The sequence below is a fragment of the Mesocricetus auratus genome, unplaced genomic scaffold (assembly GCF_017639785.1).
Source record: "Mesocricetus auratus isolate SY011 unplaced genomic scaffold, BCM_Maur_2.0 Super-Scaffold_100676, whole genome shotgun sequence".
Classification (NCBI taxonomy): Eukaryota; Metazoa; Chordata; class Mammalia; order Rodentia; family Cricetidae; genus Mesocricetus; species Mesocricetus auratus.
Genome location: NW_024429266.1, coordinates 17,512,405 through 17,531,069, shown reverse-complemented (window position 1 = coordinate 17,531,069; position 18,665 = coordinate 17,512,405). Strand labels below are relative to the sequence as shown.

General features: G+C 40.8%; 1 protein-coding gene across 2 annotated transcripts in view; it reads left to right on the top strand.

The window, feature by feature from the left end:
- The window catches only part of Wdr64 (WD repeat domain 64), a 98,344-nt gene that overhangs the window by 47,842 nt on the left and 31,837 nt on the right, over nt 1-18,665 (top strand). For both annotated transcript variants that reach the window (XM_040739158.1, XM_013119156.3), the window contains 6 exons: nt 403-529; nt 3,441-3,589; nt 6,112-6,235; nt 8,719-8,894; nt 12,040-12,219; nt 14,914-15,044. In XM_040739158.1, coding sequence (XP_040595092.1) covers nt 403-529; nt 3,441-3,589; nt 6,112-6,235; nt 8,719-8,894; nt 12,040-12,219; nt 14,914-15,044 — 887 coding nt within the window. The remainder of the gene's footprint in view (nt 1-402; nt 530-3,440; nt 3,590-6,111; nt 6,236-8,718; nt 8,895-12,039; nt 12,220-14,913; nt 15,045-18,665) is intronic.

Here is an 18,665-nt window from a genome sequence, read left to right as displayed (position 1 = left end):
GCTGGTCCCTTATCTTCAGACAGCCTTCCCTTCTGTTACTTTCTCTAATTCCAACTTCCTTAACATTTCTTCCTCCTCCCTCAGATCTCCTTTCTCGTTTTATGACTTGCATACATATATATAAACAAACACACTCTCAAAGTCTAGTTTCCATATAAAAGAAGATATGAAGTATTTTTTTCTTTCTGGGTCTGGCTTATTTCACTTAAGCAATGCTTTGCAGTCAGTTACTCCATGTTGGTAAACACTAGAACTGAGAGCCAAGTTGAAACAGAACACCTGTGCTCATAGTGCAAATCACATTTCACTGCAAGCTTATAAGAGCATACTTAACTTTAAAGACTTAGCTGTCCCAAGCGAAAACTATGGCATGTTAATTGGTTACTTCTGTTCATTCCCCAGGTCTTCCGAGTGTGGGATATCCAAACTCTATCAGTATTGCAAGTCTTCCACGATAGCCAAGGAGGGCCAGGAGACATGCAGATTTATTCTATGGTGTATGATGCCAGCCATGGTATGCTCATTACAGGTATGTGTACCTAGAGCATGATAAATTAATTTCATGTATTTTATATTTTAAAAAAAGATAGCTCTTGGGTCCTTACTATGAAAACACACAAAAATAAAAATATCATAACAATATAAATATTTATGTCAATGCCTTATCCTATGTGAGTTGATGAAATATACAACCTCTCTTTTATGAAAATACTAGGTCAGTTCTATAAGATAATGAGCTTAAGGAGTAAATGGCCCAGGTTAAGCAGAAAGACGTGAGAAAGCTGTCGCTATGCCCAGGCTCTGGTTTGTCTCTTGGATGCAGTAAATTGGTACTTTCATAGGATGGGGACCCTAGCATGTGCCAGCATGAACTTGTTTTCTGAGGCAAGACAGTGCTGGTAAGAAGATGGTCACTCTGTAAGATGGATAAAGTCCTTCTCAGCTACATTTGATTCCAGATAAAACGCAGTAGAGGGAGAGGCCAGAATCCAGGAAGTTAGGACCTAAATACAATGCATTGGTTGACAAATTGTGTTATGGCTTTTTGTCTTTTATTGACAGATACACTAAAAAGACAAAGAACCTTGTTAGGCATTTAGGTTGGCTACTGTTCACATGCACAGCCTTCAGCTTTTAGAAGAAAAATGCTTATATTAGTAGCAGCTCTATCCTCTGGAACACTAAGCCAGAATTGCCTTTCCTAAGCATATTATCACTGACCACCTGCTCTGAGTTCCTGGGGGATTAATTAAGGCAGGGAAGTGATTGGTGCTGTCTCTGTTGGGGAACATAATTATTTTTAATTTTGTGTTGTTTATTTTTCCTGGGCGAGAGGAGAACCATCACATCATGCTCAATAAATAATTTTCCACCCTGAAAACCAGAACTTAGTTTCAGTTGTGAATGCCTCTCCTCCATCAGATCCCCTCTGAAATGAACATATTAATGATTCTACACAAATGTCACCTCTTAATACACAAACTTGCCTGCTTGATTATCGGGTTCAGCATTTTTGTCCCAATTATCATCAGAATAAGGGAAAGCTAAAGTATCAAGACAAAGAAGAAGATGGAGAATAGGAAAGTCAAGATTTATTTCCATGCTTGTATACTTTTGGTGGTGCTCCTATTTGTAAAAGTACTGAGCTCTGTGTATTGCCTGATCATTAAAAGTGCAGCCATCACGTCCTCACAGAGACATACGTGGAGGCCAAGCACCAATGCACATAAAATAAATAAATTATATAATCACAGCCATCATCTTGACATTAGGATTATATCAAGTGTATTAATTTGTGCTTAGATTCAAGTGATGTCAGGTAGAGTAGTTTTCTGAGCTATGTGGGCAGCAACACTGCACCCAATGATTGTTACTGTCAGCGTCATCGTCAATACACTGGTGATGATGACAAGTATTTGCAGCCTTTTTTACTTTTCATTTCATCTGCATAGTCACCCTTTGAGGTAGGAATCCTTCATTGAAGTCTTGTAAATGGCCAAGCCAAACCTCAGACAGTTCAACTAACTAGTAGAATATTAAAACAGAGCTGAGATTCGATCTCAGAACTTCTGAGTCCTGAATCTGCATTCGTTCTTTTTTCCTGCAGTATTTCCATTATTGTAGGATAACTAGTCAAAGGGGTGGAAAAGTGTCAGTTCTTCACATGCAAGTTCAGCTATGTTAGCTGTAAGTATCCTGTTTAAGGATGTGTGGAGAGGCTCCAAGTGTGCCTTTGAGAGCTTGATGATCACCCATCTATCATGTTTCCTAGCAGTGGTGCTTGAACTGAGTGACATATCCTGATGAACCATCTCAGTCCTTTACATATGAACAGGCTGTATCACAAGATCTAAACACCTTAGTAACTGCTACTAAGACTTGGCGAGTTTCTTTGACAACTCGATGTCCACATTAATAAGTAGGAAGAAGTTTCCTATTCTTAGAACTTCTGATTTTGTTTGAACTAAAGAATGTGCTGGGCTGTGGCCGTGCATACCTTTACACTCAGCACTTGGGCAGCAGAGGCAGGTGGACCTCTGAGTTGGAGGCCAGTCTGGTCCATAGAATGAGTTCCAAGACAGCCAGGGTTACTCAGAGAAACCCTGTCTTGTAAAAAAAAAACACAAATAAGTAAATAAATAAAAATGAATGCTTTGATACATTTTAAGTATTTCTAGAAATTACACTAAACTACAGCACACAAGATTCTTATTTTGAGATGTAAGCCATACCGATAGGAAAATGCAAGAATACTGCTTCCCAACACCCTGGCCTTGCTAACTATATGGAAATTAATTTTACTATTGATGTTACAATCACTGGCCTGCAATCATTCTCATTCATTATATTTAATCAGACCATGTTCACAGCATGTGTTATCATTTGTTGGCCTGAAGAACTCTGACTCAATTTCAATCGCCAGAGCAAGCCTCAAATCAGCAGAAGGCTGGTGGATAGCGTGACCGACATGCACACACTGGAGGGGCACACAGTAAGGAGCAGGGAGCAGACTATAAAAACTAGGAAAATGGGGGTCAAAATGACCTGTGCTTGAAAGATAATGAAGTCTCCAATGACTGCTTACTCCTGGCTGAATCACATTTGCTGTGTCTGTCAGAGATGCTCCAGAGTAGGCAACAGTAGTCTCACCTTATTAAATGCTAAGACATTTATACTTTTATACTTTAATATCACTGGCCGGCTGGCTCCAAACCTAGCTGGTTGGGTCAAATCCACTGTGAAATTCCAAACTTCTGAGATGCTTTTGCAAAGTTCTTCACTTTTGAGTTCATTTAATTTTTGGGATGTGATGTCACTATGCAGTCAATGATGGCCCAGAGACCCATGATCTTCCCGTTTCAGTCTCGAAAGTGTGGGATTACAAAGATGCACCATTATCCACACCCAGCTGGGTGATAGCCTTCCTTCTTTGCTTACAGGTTCAAGTGTTATAGACATGTATCCCTTGACCAGGATGATACAGGACACAAAGCAGGTGCCTCACACTCACGAACGAGAAATCAATGTCATGTTGTACAACAAATACTTCCACCAAGTGCTCACTATCTGCTCAGAGTCCATAATCAAGGTGAGTGTGTAATGACTCCCTAGGCATGAAAAGGCTGAGTAACTGAAATGTTACTTCTAGGTAAAGCATAGGGTTTTATATGTAGTGGTACATAGACTGAGAATGCATTGAAGCCCTTTAAGCTTTCATGAACATATGATAAAGAAGTGTTTTAAGCCAGTTCAAGTCACATGTTTGATTAAAGTCAGATTACAAATAGAAAATTTAATAATATTACATTTATATATTTATTTTGTGTGGAAATGGATGTGTGTCTATGGAGATCAGAGGACAACTTGTGGGTTTGATTCTCTCCTTCGATCGTGTAGGTTTCATGGATCAAACTCAGGTCATCAGTTGTAAGCATCTTCATCCCCTGAGCCAAATAGGAATTTTAAAGGCAATATATTAGGGAGAAAGAACTAACCCATACTTAAATTTCACTAGCAGTTGTATGCTAAGAAGGAAGGGAGAGAGACATTTAGTAGGCATGCACCAAAACTTTTTTTGTTTTGTTTTTCATTTTTCAAGACAGGGTTTCTTTGTGTAGTCCTAGCTGTCCTAGAACTCACTCTGTAGACCAGGCTGGACTCAAACTTAAGAGATTCACCTGTGTCTGCTTCCCGAGTTCTGGGATTAAAGGCATACACCAACACCACCCAGCTGCACCATAACTCTTATGGGTACAGTTATACAGACCAAGACCACTAAGTCTATGATTTCCAATAAATCTCATGAAAGATTTTTGCAGACAAAGACCTCTGTTCTAAATATGGAGAAGCCAGGGCTCAGAGATAAGTGACCTTCCTCAGATCCTATTGTTCTCATAAAAGTGGGATGTGTGCCTGGGTCTGTCTACTGTGAGCAGCCATGGCCTTGGGCTCTGTACCTCTAGCCACGTCCACTGCTGTGTTGAGTGGTGTAGTACTTAGCCATGTTAACTGTGTTTGTCGTTACAACCACTGAAACCATCTACCAGTGATACCTAGGGGGATTTCTATCCTGTTATTTCATGAATGCACCAAGTGGAGGTCTATGAATCTGTAGACAGCATCCCTCTGGGAAACAATCAAATTCCTCATATTTAACCTTCTGTGGTCAGCTGCTAGATACTTCCTCAAGCCTGAATCCCCTGAACGTGGTTAATTATCATAGGACTTTTTTTTCTGCTGCTGAAGATACACTAGATTAAATTAAATTCTGCCCTGCATTCATGTGGCATGATCTGTCTTATCTTTTTTTCCAATACAAGATGAAGAGAAGTATCTAAGGGAGTTTTTCTATCCTGTTGGATGGATAAGGATTATAGTTCAGACTTGGAGATGAGACGAGTGACTTAGACACCCATTTATGCAGGGAGCCACATTCCTCTCTCCTTTAAGGACATCATCTACAAACAACACTCCAAGGCTGAGAATATGGCCTCTGGGCCAGACTTACTTTGTGTGAACCATGCCTCTACTACTTCCCAGACAGTGGCCATCATGCTTCCATGAGCCATTTCATCAATTTCCTCTCCCTCTTTCCGTGGCTGCCATAACTTCCCTTTCATTCCTTGGGAGACAAGCACACCTCTCTACCTCTGGCCTCCTGGATGTGCTGCTCCATCCCCACGGGCTCCAGTGCTGACAGCTGCTTCAGTTGCTCACTGACTGGGAAATTACACCTGAACTTGGCAAAGTCACAAAGTAGGAGAGATGCAGATCATAGCTCTGTGGATCTGTCCTCTGCGTGTTTCCAATGAGAGGGATTGACGAGCCATGATGTTTCTGGACTTATCCCAATACTGCCAGCCTGTTTCACAGATGGTCTGTCTCATTCTTATGCAACCCTTTCTCTGTCACTGTGGCTCAGAGAATACCTAAAGTGACCAGTGAGTTCTTTCTTTAGGATTTGCCTACATGTTAATGCTGTTTACCACACTTTTATCCCATAACCCTTGCTGTCACTGAGGACTTAATTGAGCACTGTTAATTATTGTGTTTCCAATCTGATGCCACCTTTGTTTCACCCTTATAGCAATAAGTAATTTTTCCATTACTTCGACAAAATACCTGAGATAATCAACTTAAAAGGAGGAAATATTTGCTTTGGTGCGTGGTTTTCGAGGTTTCAATGCATAGTGGATTGGCCCAGTTACTTTGGGGCATTTGATAGGGCAATGCATTGTGGCAGGGTGTGAGATAAAACAACATCCTCATCTCCTAGTAGTCAGGAAGTAAGAGAGAGGGAAGGGAGGGGCTGAGGTCTAGCATCCCTCGGCTGTCTAAAGTGTCTGTGTGACTGCTCTCCTACAAGCAGACACTGCCTCGTCCACCTAGTGCTCAGCAGGCATGCTCAGGGATAGCACAGTCCCTGCTAACGGAAGTCAGTTTCACAGCTCACCTCTGATCAAGTCCACATGCAGGGCAAGGTGCTGGGAAAGGTGCAAGGTGTGTGGAGCACTGATTTGAAAACTTTGAAAATGGTAAAAGCTTTGCTCAGAAATGAAGGGCAGGTATATGGAATACCTGGTTTTCGCTCTTGTTTGCGTTCTTCTACAGGTATGGGAACTTGAGAGTGGCCTCCAGATATACCAGATTCTAGACCCTCATGGCTTCAATATTGAACTAACCTGTGCAGCTATTGATGAAAGTGGATATCTTTTTGCCACAGGAGCATATAATGGTGAGACTAGTGTTCAGTATACGGCGTCTCCTCTTTGGTGTCCTGAGAATTCATGCAGGGATTCCTAAGTTTAGAGAGCTTAAGGGTAATTGTGGATCAGGCTGACATACAGGCATTCCAGAGAAATGGCTTTCCTCAGGTGAACATCAATAGCCACTGATGTCTGGATATCGATGTGATAAACAAACCAGTAAGTTACATTCTGTTTTGCAACTATGTGCAAAAGTCTTTCGCATAATGATGCATGCATATGAAAACACCATAATGAACCCCACTACTGTGTTTGTAACTTTAAAAAAATAGTCATAAAAACACAAACCGCCGGGCGGTGGTGGCACACGCCTTTAATCCCAGCACTCGGGAGGCAGAGGCAGGCGGATCTCTGTGAGTTCGAGGCCGGGCTGGACTGATAGCCTCCAAAACAATACAGAGAAACCCTGTCTCGTAAAAACCAAAAAAAAAAAAAACCAACAACAACAACAACAAAACCACAAACCGGTCTTTCATTATTAAGCACTGGTACACTGGCTCACAGAATATCACCTACATTTTAGTGAGTGTAGCTACTTGTAATGAGTCAATACATTAGAGAAAGCCACTTTACACTGTAGTTAGGAATAAAAAGACTTACACCACTGCATTTCAACTTTTGGTGGAAATAGCTGTGTTGTACTGACTTGTTCAATCCCAATGCCTTTTATGAACGGTTAAGCTAAGAGGCAGACATTAGACTTGGGGTCTCTTGCTGCTGCTACTGTTATTGCTGCTGCTGCTGCTGCTGCTATTGCTGTGTGTGTGTGTGTGTGTGTGTGTGTGTGTGCATGCGCGCACTTGTATGTACTGAGAACTGAATCTAAGACTTTATAGAGTCTATTCAGTACCCATAGACTCTACCCCTGAGCTACACCCCAAGCCCTGCAATATTTAACTCACAGTATCTTTGATGACCATACAAAATACCTATCCAGCTTTGGTGCAGAATGCCTAGGGTTCTATAACATAAACTTCTGTGTCTAGACTCTATGAAAGCACACCAAACTTGGGGACTTGGATGTGACTGTGTTTCATATTTCTTCCTCTGTGGAGCACTTGTAGGAACTAGAGAGCTGCACACTTCCCCACCTACCCACCTCATCTTATTTTGAACACCCACAAAAGATCTACTTGTTCTAGAGTAGACAGAGTGACCAACAGTGTGAACTCTGCAGAATCTATTTACTCTGGAGTATAATTGATAAATAAATGCTTCCTCGTGAACCAGTTGATGGAATGAGTGGGCAGCCCATATGAAAGTCAGATCTTTGCAAACGTGAACAGAAGATAATATAGCAGGGATCAAGAGTCAAGATGTGGGAATGCATTGGCATGCAATGCACAGGGACACAGTGCTCCTCCCTAAAGAGTGATCTCCTGCCACAGGTGCTTGCTTCATCCATGTAAAATTGTCTAGTACTTTTAGTCCATATGTTGTTACTTGTAAGTGTTCATTGTATTGAGTCATTGGTCTGGTTTGAGGTTTCTGGTTTTTAATACATCATCAATACAGGGCCCTCACTGGGGCTCCTCTTGGATATCCTGCTTTGTCCTGTGTTATGGGGATCCTGCAACTTTGGGTCTGCATGACCATCAGATCATAGATGGGGTGGATTATGGGATGGGCCAACTCATCGCTCTGGTTCTGGGTCTGCGTGGTTGCTGGATTGGTCAGCCCGCCAGCTCTTTCTCATCCTCACCACCAGAGTGAGCCCCCCAGTGCTGTCCCAGCTGTGTAGTAAGCAGTAAGGGGCAGGGCTGATTCTCCTGCTCTCACGTAGTTCTTGCCACTGCAGGGTGTCCTGGGAATAATTGATGTCTGGTGTTGGTGATGAGCAAATTAACGATGGGAATAGCCTAGCATACAGTCAAAGCACTGCTTGTCCAAAAGTGTTTGTGCTGAGGACTGAGTCCTGGAGAGGGATGTTGGGCTTAGGGAAGAAGCAGAGACTTGAGTAAAAAGCTATATGCTGCCCCACCCTCCCGTCTCATCTTATTCTGACTGCTACAAAGGATCTGTCCAGAGTAGACAGTGTGACCAACTGTATTCACTACCCAGAACATGTGTATTCTGGGGTAGATTTGTTAAATGAATGATTTCTCCCAAGACGGTTAATGGAATGAGTAGACATAAGTTTTCAGGCATGAAGATTAAGTGACTCGATATATGATCCCTGGTACCCATAGGCCCCACCTCCCAAAGATTCCAATAATAATGCCAAGATGGAGAACAAACTTCCCACACCTGGACCTTTGGGGATCACTTATCCAAACCAAAGCAGATGCCCATTGCTCTCAAGACTCTACCCTGTGCTGCTCACTTCTTTGATGAACTTGTAGCAAATCATGTAGGGCAAGACTGGGAAGACCCAGCTGCCAGTGTCCTCTGAGCTAAGAGCCAGGATGTCTACACACTGTCTTACCCACAAAACTTTTCTTTGAGCCCTCAGGAACAGCTAAGATCTGGGACTTTGGCAGTGGCCAGGAGATGAAGATGCTGCCGGAAGGGAAAGACTGGGCAGAAGAGGAACACGGGCTGCTGCGCCTGTTTTTCCTCAAGGCCCAGGTGAAGCACCAGCATCTTGTCCTCGCCTTGGAGCGCAACGGGACTATCAAGATGATCCAGGTTTGGATCCAGCCTCCATGCTTGCTCCACATACAATTTTCTTGGGGAAAACCCAATGGTGATCTTCATTTCTCTGCCTCTCTCTGTGCCTCTCTTTATCTGTTTCCATCTTTGTCTCTGTATCTCTCTGCCTCTGTGTGTGTGTATTTTCTGTCTCTGTGTGTATGTCTCTGTCTCCCTCTCTTTCTCTGTGTGTGTCTCTCTCTCATATTATGGTTTTGTGTAGTCCAGGCTGACACTGAACTCTTGATTCTCCTATTCTCCTGCCTCCACCTCCCTAGTACAGACACCACCACACCCACTTGCTCAATATATGTGATACTGGGAGTTGAGTCTAGGGCTTTAAGCATATTAGGCAAGTAATCTACCAGCCCCACTCAACTAACTTTCCTGTGATGCTCATAACCAACTTTGCTCAAGTCCAAGCAAATGGTAAAAAGCACAACTCCCCAGGCCCAGCATCCTACCCATCATATTCTTGCTTCAGCATCATTCAGGGTTCCCTAAAATTCTTGTCAGAAAAGTTGAACTGACATACATCTACCACAGCTAATATTGCTCACACCCTACCTCGGCAATAACTCTGCTCCTCAAGACGGCTCCCCAGAAGACTCAGTCCCTTATGGCCCATAAAGCATTCAAAATGCTCCAGTCAATTCCTCATGAAAATGACTTTGTTTATTTTAAGGTTAATGGTGCAATCTGTTCAGGGCTGTTTGAGGAGGATTGAGATAGGCTAATTTATTTTTCCTGCGAATCTATTACCACCTAGGAATACTAATGCCTTCTTCAAATTTAAAAAGAAGCCAGCATCATTTATCCTGGCTCTGTGGCCCTCACCCTGTCAGCTAGACCTCAAGGACTAACGTTTCCTTTGTTCTCCTCTGGAAACTAGGATCAGGAAATAAGTCTTGAATAGAATTTCAGGTATGGAGTACAACATCGACTGGGATGACTAATCTTTTTAGCTGAGAGAAAGGAGGGAACATTTTCCTCAGTCAATAGAGTCTTCCCTTGTTGTCTGCATAGTCCAAAATGTGACTGTACAGGAATGCCTTGGCAGCCCCATAGAGCACAATGTCACTTGCCTTCTGGAAGTTGCTGCAAACAATCATCAGAATAGCAGTAATCATATATGTTCACTCAACTTGAAGGAATGCAAAATGAACCATGATCTTGGGCTTGAGCTGCAGCTGGGTTGGTAGAGTGCTTGTCTTAAGCATGAACAAAGCCCTACGTTTGATAGCTATCACTACATAAACTGGGTGTGGTGGCACACACATGTAATCTTTGCCTTTGGGAAGTGGAAGCAGAAGATCAGAAGTTCAAGGTCATCCTTGGCTACAGAGTGAATTCAAGGTCATACTGAGATACATGGGACCATCACATACCAAAAATGTTTTGGGTTCTGCCTTAGACATTTCTACTTTGGTTATTCTGGTGCTCTGCACAGAACATTAGACTAAGCAAGAACTAAACAACTCATTTTGTATCTACCTATATTCTGGCCCTGCTCATTAGAGGTTGAAAGACTAAAGTATTAAGAAATTTCTTGTAAGGCAGACAGTGGTAAATATATGAGGGATATTTGGGAACTTTTAAAACTTCCTATTTCATGTTTCAGAGTTAGCAACATGCTGTGCAAAGCAGATCAGAATTTCCATGAAGGGGATCCTAAAAGCATATTACTGACTCCCCTGCTTCTTTTGCCCTCAGAATTTTTCACAGCTAACAGAAATCTGATCTTGGAGACTTAGGTCAAGAGAGAGACTACAGGATCCAAGACAAACAACAGCCTTGGATTCTTGCTCTGTTAGAACCCCAACTCTCATTGATTGACCACTGAAAATTTTCTTAGCCTGACAAATGCTGACCAAGGAATTCCTAGTCACACACGTGCACACATACAGAGAGAGAGATAAAGAGAGAGATGAGACGAGAAAAACAGAAGCCTCAGAGTCATACCTACAACCCAAAGGCTAGTTGAAGCAAAAAGCCAAAGAAAACAGGAAGCTGCCCTGCCCCCAGACTTAGATCACATGGAATTAGGGATGTAGCCCACTGTCTTCACTCCCCAAGAAGTCATCTCTGCCCCACCACAGCCACTTCTCATTCTAGAAGGATCCCTGTTCTGCTAACAAAAGGACCAGGCTTAAGATTCTGAGCTGCTATGCCCAAACCAAAGTAAAAAATCAACAATATCACTAATGATAACAATTTAGAAAGCAGGGCTATATAGAATAAGCTATCATAATACAAAAGCAAATAAAAACGTAGGGTGCATCCCTCCCATCTCTCATTCATGTGTGAACTTGATTGAGAGATGTTGTCTCAGTAAATAAGGTGGAAGAGCAGTCAAGGATGATTCCTGACACCAACCTTGGGGTTTCACCATGCTCATACACACATGTACACATGCAAACATGCATGCACACATACAAGCACAATACACACATGAAAACAGAAAAAAATAAATGGATGAAAATAGAAAGGCAGTATCATATTGTCTTAGCAAGACTTTCTATTGCCTTGATTAAAGCACTTTGGAAAAAAATCAACTTGAGGGAGAAAGGATTTACTGTGTCTTAACAGGCTGCAGTCCATCACTGAAGGAAGTCAGGGCAGGAAGTCAAAGCATAGACTGATGCAGTGGCCTGGAGGGATGCTGCTGACTGGCTTGCTCAGCCTGATTTTTTATAGACCCAGGACCACCAGCCCAGAGGTGGCACTACTCATGGTGGGTTGGGTCTTCCCACATCAATCATCAGTAAAGAAAATGCCCTGCAGGTGTGCCCCCAGGCCAATCTGGTGGGAGCATTTTCTCAGTGAGGTTCCCTCTCCTCAAAGGACTCTCTCTAGCTTGTGCCAATTTGACATAAAGCTAACCAACAGATATAGAAATGGCTTAAGGCATGTACATGTAGGTATAATAAAACTTTCATGATTATTATCAGATTTGGGTTTCTGGTTACTGTAAGGAATGAGACGCAAAGAAAATGATGTATTGCATGGAAAGACACAACTTGAGAGTTTATGATTCAGGATGATGGGGGTACCAGCCTGTGTTTACTTCATTTAAGAACAGCTTAAAATGAAATAATTCATTGAACTCTTTTTTCCACTTAATAAATTTATTCTGCACAAGGGAAAAGAAGATGATTTCCTCCTCGTGGTGATATGGGAGCTGCCTGATGCCATGCCTTACCTACAGTATGGGAGCCATATTGTACATCTGAAGATGTCAACTAAAGAAAGGGTGATGGCCATTCCTTTTCCAGATGTTGAGTTAATTGTCCAGAAAAGTTTTACTCAACAAACTAATAATGTATGTTCAATTTCTTTTTTAAAAATATTTCTACTGAGAATTCCATAGAATGTATTTTGATCATATTCACCCCAACTCCTCTTCTTAGCTCCTCTGAGATCTACCCCTACCTCTCTATCCCCTAACTTTGAGTCTTTTTTAAAATTTAATAATCTACAGAATCCCAATTTGTGTTGTTCATATACTTCTGGGTATGGGTTTCTCCTGAAGCATGGTTTACCTACCAGGAACCACACCCTTAAAGAAAATTGATTCTCCCACTTCCCTGGGAAGCCACCAACTGTCCCTTAGTTCTTAGTTAGGGGTAAGGGCTTGGGACCACTCCCTGTCCCATTTAGAATGGAGACTATGATCTTGCACAGGCAACAGCAGCTGCTGTGTGTACAATGGTACTGCCATGTTCAGAAGATACTTTCAATCTGGTCCTCCTTACCTTTGACCCTTATAATCTTTCTGCCTCCTTTTCCACAATGGCTCCCGAGCTTTGGAGAGGGGCTGTAAGGCAGATGGCTCAGCACTCAGCCATTACTTGTTCTTTGCAGTTTGACTAGTTGTAAGTTTTCTGCATTAAGTGCTCTCCACTGCACAAAGCAACTTTGCTGAAGAGGTCTGAGGGCTGCACTAATCTACACATGAAGAGTTTGATGCTATCTCTATTTAACACAGTAATAGTAATAGATTCAACCCCCAGGGCCTATGAACACTCCAACCATGCATGTGTGTGTTTTTTTTCCTGTGGTGTGGCATTAAAAGTTGAATTCCTTGCTGGGCGGTGGTGACACACACCTTTAATCCTAGCATTCAGGAGACAGGTGAATCTCTGTGAGTTCAAGGCCAACCTGTCTACAGACCTGGGATTGGCTTCATAGCTACTGAGAAACCCTGTCTCAAAAAAAAACAAAACAAAACTAACAACCCCCCAAAATACAGAAAATAGTAAAGGTAATTTCTAGGCGTTAAATTTGTTTTGTTTATGGCCAGGTTTTGTTGTTGTTGTTGTTGTCATTCTTCATACCACTTCCCCACATTTACCATCTTTGCATTTTGAAGTAGATCTTCAACATGGCATCTTTTCACCCTTAATTATTTCAGTATATATTTCTGAACAACAGTAATTCTTTCAAAATGGCAATAACATTGCTGTTTTATAGACATGTTTAATAAAAACATATAGACATGTTAAATATAAAATTACAAAAAAATTTAGTACTATAATGTATTTAGTCTTCAAGCCAGAGTTCCAGTTTCCCTTATATTTCAGAGGCATCTGTATATATTGAAATAGACAACTTGATAGAAAGTCTCCTCAGAAAATTATTTCTGTGACGTGCTTGCAGGTACATATATGTCAGGATGAAGTATCCAGGGTGTTGGTTGAGGCCGAAAAGGGAAATAAGGAAGATGTCCTCTTGTTTGTTCTTAAAAACATTAATTGTTTTAAATGTGTTTTCATTAACTTTATGACTATACTCTAATATTGACTTCACATACCTCAGCATCTCAGCTTTTTTAGGGACAAATGGTCAGATGCCAAGGCCTACAAGAACCGATTATACAAGGACCGATCAAAGGAAGCCTTCAGGATCTCCCTTGTCACTAATGAAATAACTGTGATGTAACTCACAAGAAAATTACAAGACTTGTCCTATAGAATTTGAAAACTGTCTATTGGATCATTTTAACATGGAAAAGCTATTATTTTTCTCATATTGAAGCAAATGTCAGCATAGCACTGACTGAACTTGAATTGCATTGGTAGTTTCAATACAGGGTTTTATTGTTAGATTAAAGAATGGGCTTTGAAATTAATACACACAATTCTCAACACTTCAAAGAGGAATTATAGACTACCTCTTCTAACTCTGTCATTGGAACTAGGTTTAGACCTGGGTATATGCTATATGAAACATTGTGTATAGCCAATAGCAGCAGAAAGATGCGTGCACAGAGCCTTAGAAGCAAAGAAGTGGTCAAGTAATTACACAGGTGACAAATAATTGAAAACTGATCACTTTAGATGATATATTAGTAAAGTACAACAGAAGGGTGCTGGAGATATGACTAAATGGATTAAAGTGCTTGCAACATAAGTCTTACACATGTCCCCAGTACAACATTTTGAGATTGTTCAGTAATTAACACGTCATTTAGGTACTTTAAAATCTCATACATATATCAGATCACAGGTACCATATTTAATTCTGTATTCCAAGAATCTAAGATGCTAAACAAATATCCCAGGCAAGATAACTGCAAAAAAAGCATGTGTAACTAACTGGCAATACAAACTACTTCTATAAAGTTCTATGCATCAGAAGCTGGACAGATGGACTTGTCAAGTGAAAAACTAGCATGTCAGTAGAAACAGCTAATGTAGAGTGTTTCTTTTTTCCAAAAACATTGAAAGGAAGATAAAAAGAAATAGAAATAGTCCAATGGTTGGCAAAGCAGGCTAAGTCAGTGTTAAATCAAAATGGGCCAGAAGAGAAGACAATATTTTTGTCATGTCAATGAGTTCTCCAAGGTAAATTTTCTAATGCTGAAGACAGTGGTGTAGTAAATTTCATACTCAATGACTTTGAACATACTATGAAACTGCTTTAAGTTTATTACAGTTACAATATGCATGTATAGAATTTGAATTAGGCTGACTTTGTATTTCCACCAGTCTATATCTGTGTCATTTTTCTTTAGAATCCTGCCATCGATGTTGAGGTGAACTGCATTGATTTGTTTCAAACAGAAGGATATAATCTGATAGTTTGTGGAACGTTGAATGGCATGATTATCTTATGGAATTTTATAACAGCTACTGTCAAAGAAATGTAAGTGTCATCTTGCCCCAAATACTATGAGTTATACTACCTAAGAATCTAAATAGCAAGTAATACCTGCAAGGAAGGATTTTCCTAGAGGTTATGTTCATATGTTGAGAGTCTAAATTCCCTAATCACACAAAAAGCCTTAAATATTTGTATACCCAAAAGATTTCTCCTTTACATAATTATATGATCTTTCCAAGTTTAAATTTATGGCTCAACAAATGGTTTTTATTTTTAAAATTTTACTTGTTTGTATGTATATGGATGTTTTACCTGATAATGGCAGGGGTCAGAAGAGGACATTACAGTTGTGAGTCATCCTATGGATACATGAAATCAAACCTGGGTCTTCTAGAAAAGTAATCAGTTCTCTTAACCACTGAGTCATTTCTCTATCCCCAACAGATATTTAAAATGAATAACAACTTGACACACTAATGTCTACAAGCTTTCAAGTATATATATTCAGTCATCTACTAGTATTTCCTATCTGATCTCTCTCCTTTCACATCAAGCTTCACAATCCCTGACATGCCATGCCATCAAACTTCTCCTCTCCTGTATTCCTTGTGGCACCAATGTCTACACACGTACCAAAGACAACATTCTAGAAGGCATCCTAGAAGGCTTTTCCTTCTTTACATCAGCATATCCAATTTATTGCATGATGACTCTAGCGAGGGCCAATGTCACAAGTGCATCCTGGATTTCAACCAATTCTGCTGAAATGCTCTGGATCATGCCTGGAGTGTTTATTCTCCCCAATTAACCATCTCTAAATATTCCTGCCATTGGTTTAAAGGAACTAACATAATACATTATCTGTATAACTAAACTGTAAATAATAGACTGTCTCCACTTGTGTCTTGGACCTTGTATGGACACCCTCTATCAAGAGGACTTATAAAATTATTTGAAGATACAAAATAGCCAATAATCTTAATAAAATAAAATCAAGTTTATCTTGGAGAAGAGGCAAGTAGAATGGAAAAGAAAGGGAAAGGAAAGGGGGAATGAGGAAAGCACATAATAAATCTCTATGTTTAGTTAGAGGACATTATCTATTACTGGTCTACCTGGATAATACCCCTTCTCATCAAAAGTTGGCCCCATCCTAACAATCAGTAACTGTCCTTGGGCTTTTCTTCTGTACTGTATGCTTATCATTTGATACCTAGTCTACACACACTAGACAATTTGTCACATTATTATTAACAGTTCTCACATGAAGGTGTCAGTTTTTTCTGACTCACTTCTGAGAAGGAAAACAGATAGATAAAAAGATCAGTGCTGATGCCACCATGAAAAGAGGAGGTAGCTGTCCTGAGTTATTTCCAATTTCAAGGTAGCAATCCTTCTTGCTTAAGAACCAGGCATTTTATTTTGCTAAGGGATGCATGCAAATCTAGTACTCAATAAAAGAAAGCAACTATGGTAGGTTATACATTGTGTCTCTTTGTGCCAGGTGTTGGTGGAGTATGTCTTTAATCCCAGCACTCAGCAGGCAGAGGCAGGCAGATCTCTGTGAGTTCGAAGCCAGCCTGGTCTCAGAGAGAGTTCCAGGGCAGCCTCCAAAACAATACATAGAAACCCTGTCTAGGAAAACAAAACAAAAAAAAAACATTGTGTGCCTTTTCTATAGGCAGTGACTATTTTATAACAGTATGGTCCTGGGAGATAATTCAGTGAAGAAAGAACTTGTACTGCATACACAAGGACCCGAATTTTATCCCTGAACTTAAGTGTGAAAAGACAGGTGTTTTGACCACATACTTATAACCCCACTGGTGATGTAGGGGCAGGTAGATTCCTGTGGTTTGCTAGCTACCAACCAGCCAAGCCTACTTAACAAGTTTATGAGATACTGTCTCATAAACAATGGGTCCTGTACCAGGTGAACAACACAGAGTTTGTTCTTTGGCTGCTACACATCTACCACACATATAGAATGTTTTTTATTTAGAATCACTGGAGTCTTTTGGGAAAGAAAGACACAATTTATCGCAGGACTGTGTAATATACTCCCAGCTTTACTGGTTATGAAACTTAACATTATTCCTATATTTATGATGGAGACCATTTCCACTATGTTATTTATTAATTAATTTTATATGTATGTGTGTCTTGTTTGCATGTATTTCTGTGCACAAACTGTGTGTCTAGTGGCTACAGACACCGGAAGACTGTGTCAGATCCCCTGGAACTAGAGGGAACTAGAGTTATGGACAGTTAGGAGCTGCCATGTGCATGCTAGGAGTTGGACCTAGGTCCACCATAAGAACAGCTAGTGCTCTTAACCATTGAGCCATCCCTTCAAATTGCCATTTCTTTTCTTTCTTTTTTTTTGGTGAATATCTTTTTTTAAAATTAGAAACAATCTTATTTTGCATATAAATCCCAGTTCCCTCTCCCTCCCATCCTCCCATGCCTCACCCAGGTGAGGCCTTCCATGGGGGATCATCACAGACTGTCACATCATTTGGGGCAGGGCCTAGGTCCTCCCCCATGTGCCTAGGCTGAAGAATGGGCTCCCAAATTCCATTTGGGATAAATACTGTTCCACTACCAAAGGTCCTATATACTGCCTAGATCTTCTAATTGACACCCACATTCAGGAGGCCTGGTTCAGTCCTATGCTGGTTTCCCAGTTGTCAGTCTAGGGACCATGAGCTCCTCCTTGTTCAGGTCAGCTGTTTCTGTGGGTTTCCTCAGCCTGGTCTTGACCTATTTGTTTATCACTCCTCCCTCTCTACAAATGGATTCCAGGAGTTTGACTCAGTCAACCTGACATTTCTTAATATATCTCATTTTGTCTGACTCTTTCACCAATCAAAAAGAAACAATGTTTCTCTCTCAAGAACATCTTGATTTTGGAGTTCAAGCTTAATAGCATTTCTTGCCAATTAAAAATCTATTTCATGATTGATTGATGATCAAATATATCTAAAAGTGTGGAGCTAAAAGTACCATCAGTTCACAAGCTTCCTTTTTGATCTTGGTCCCATCCATATGAGACTCCTGCACCAATGTGTCAGTCTCCTTTCTGCTACTGTAACACATCCCTAAGACAGTAAGAACAAAGGTTTGTTTTGACTCATAGCTTCACAGGTTCAAGTGATCAATTGACCCTGTTTTCTTTGAGCCTGTGAGAAGCATCAGATCAGAGTAGGAATAAGTGATGGAGCATCTCATATTAAGAAAGTGAAAAAAGAAAGAAAGGGAGAGGGTGTCTGATCTCTCTCAATGATCTGTTTTCCAAAGGATAAGAAAACTTCCTACTATGCCCCACCCCTTAAAAGCTCAACACCTCCCAAGGGCACTGATCTGGGGAGCGAGCCTTTAAAATATGGGTCCTTGAAGGATGTTCCAGATTCAAATTTTAGCAACTATTCATCAGCTCAAATTAGCAGATGTAATTTCCCTTAAAGGAAAGAGGCATGTTGCTAAGAGGTTAGTTTGCCCTAAGGGATGCAAAGTGATAGTTAAGAGACATAGCAGAGTGTAGTATAGGTAGCTAGAGACTACTGTTCTATTCCCAAGACACTACCTGGGAAGTCCCATGAGATCTGGGTCCATGGATGACTAGAGCAGTGGGAGCAGAATAATCATTGGATTATTGGCTGT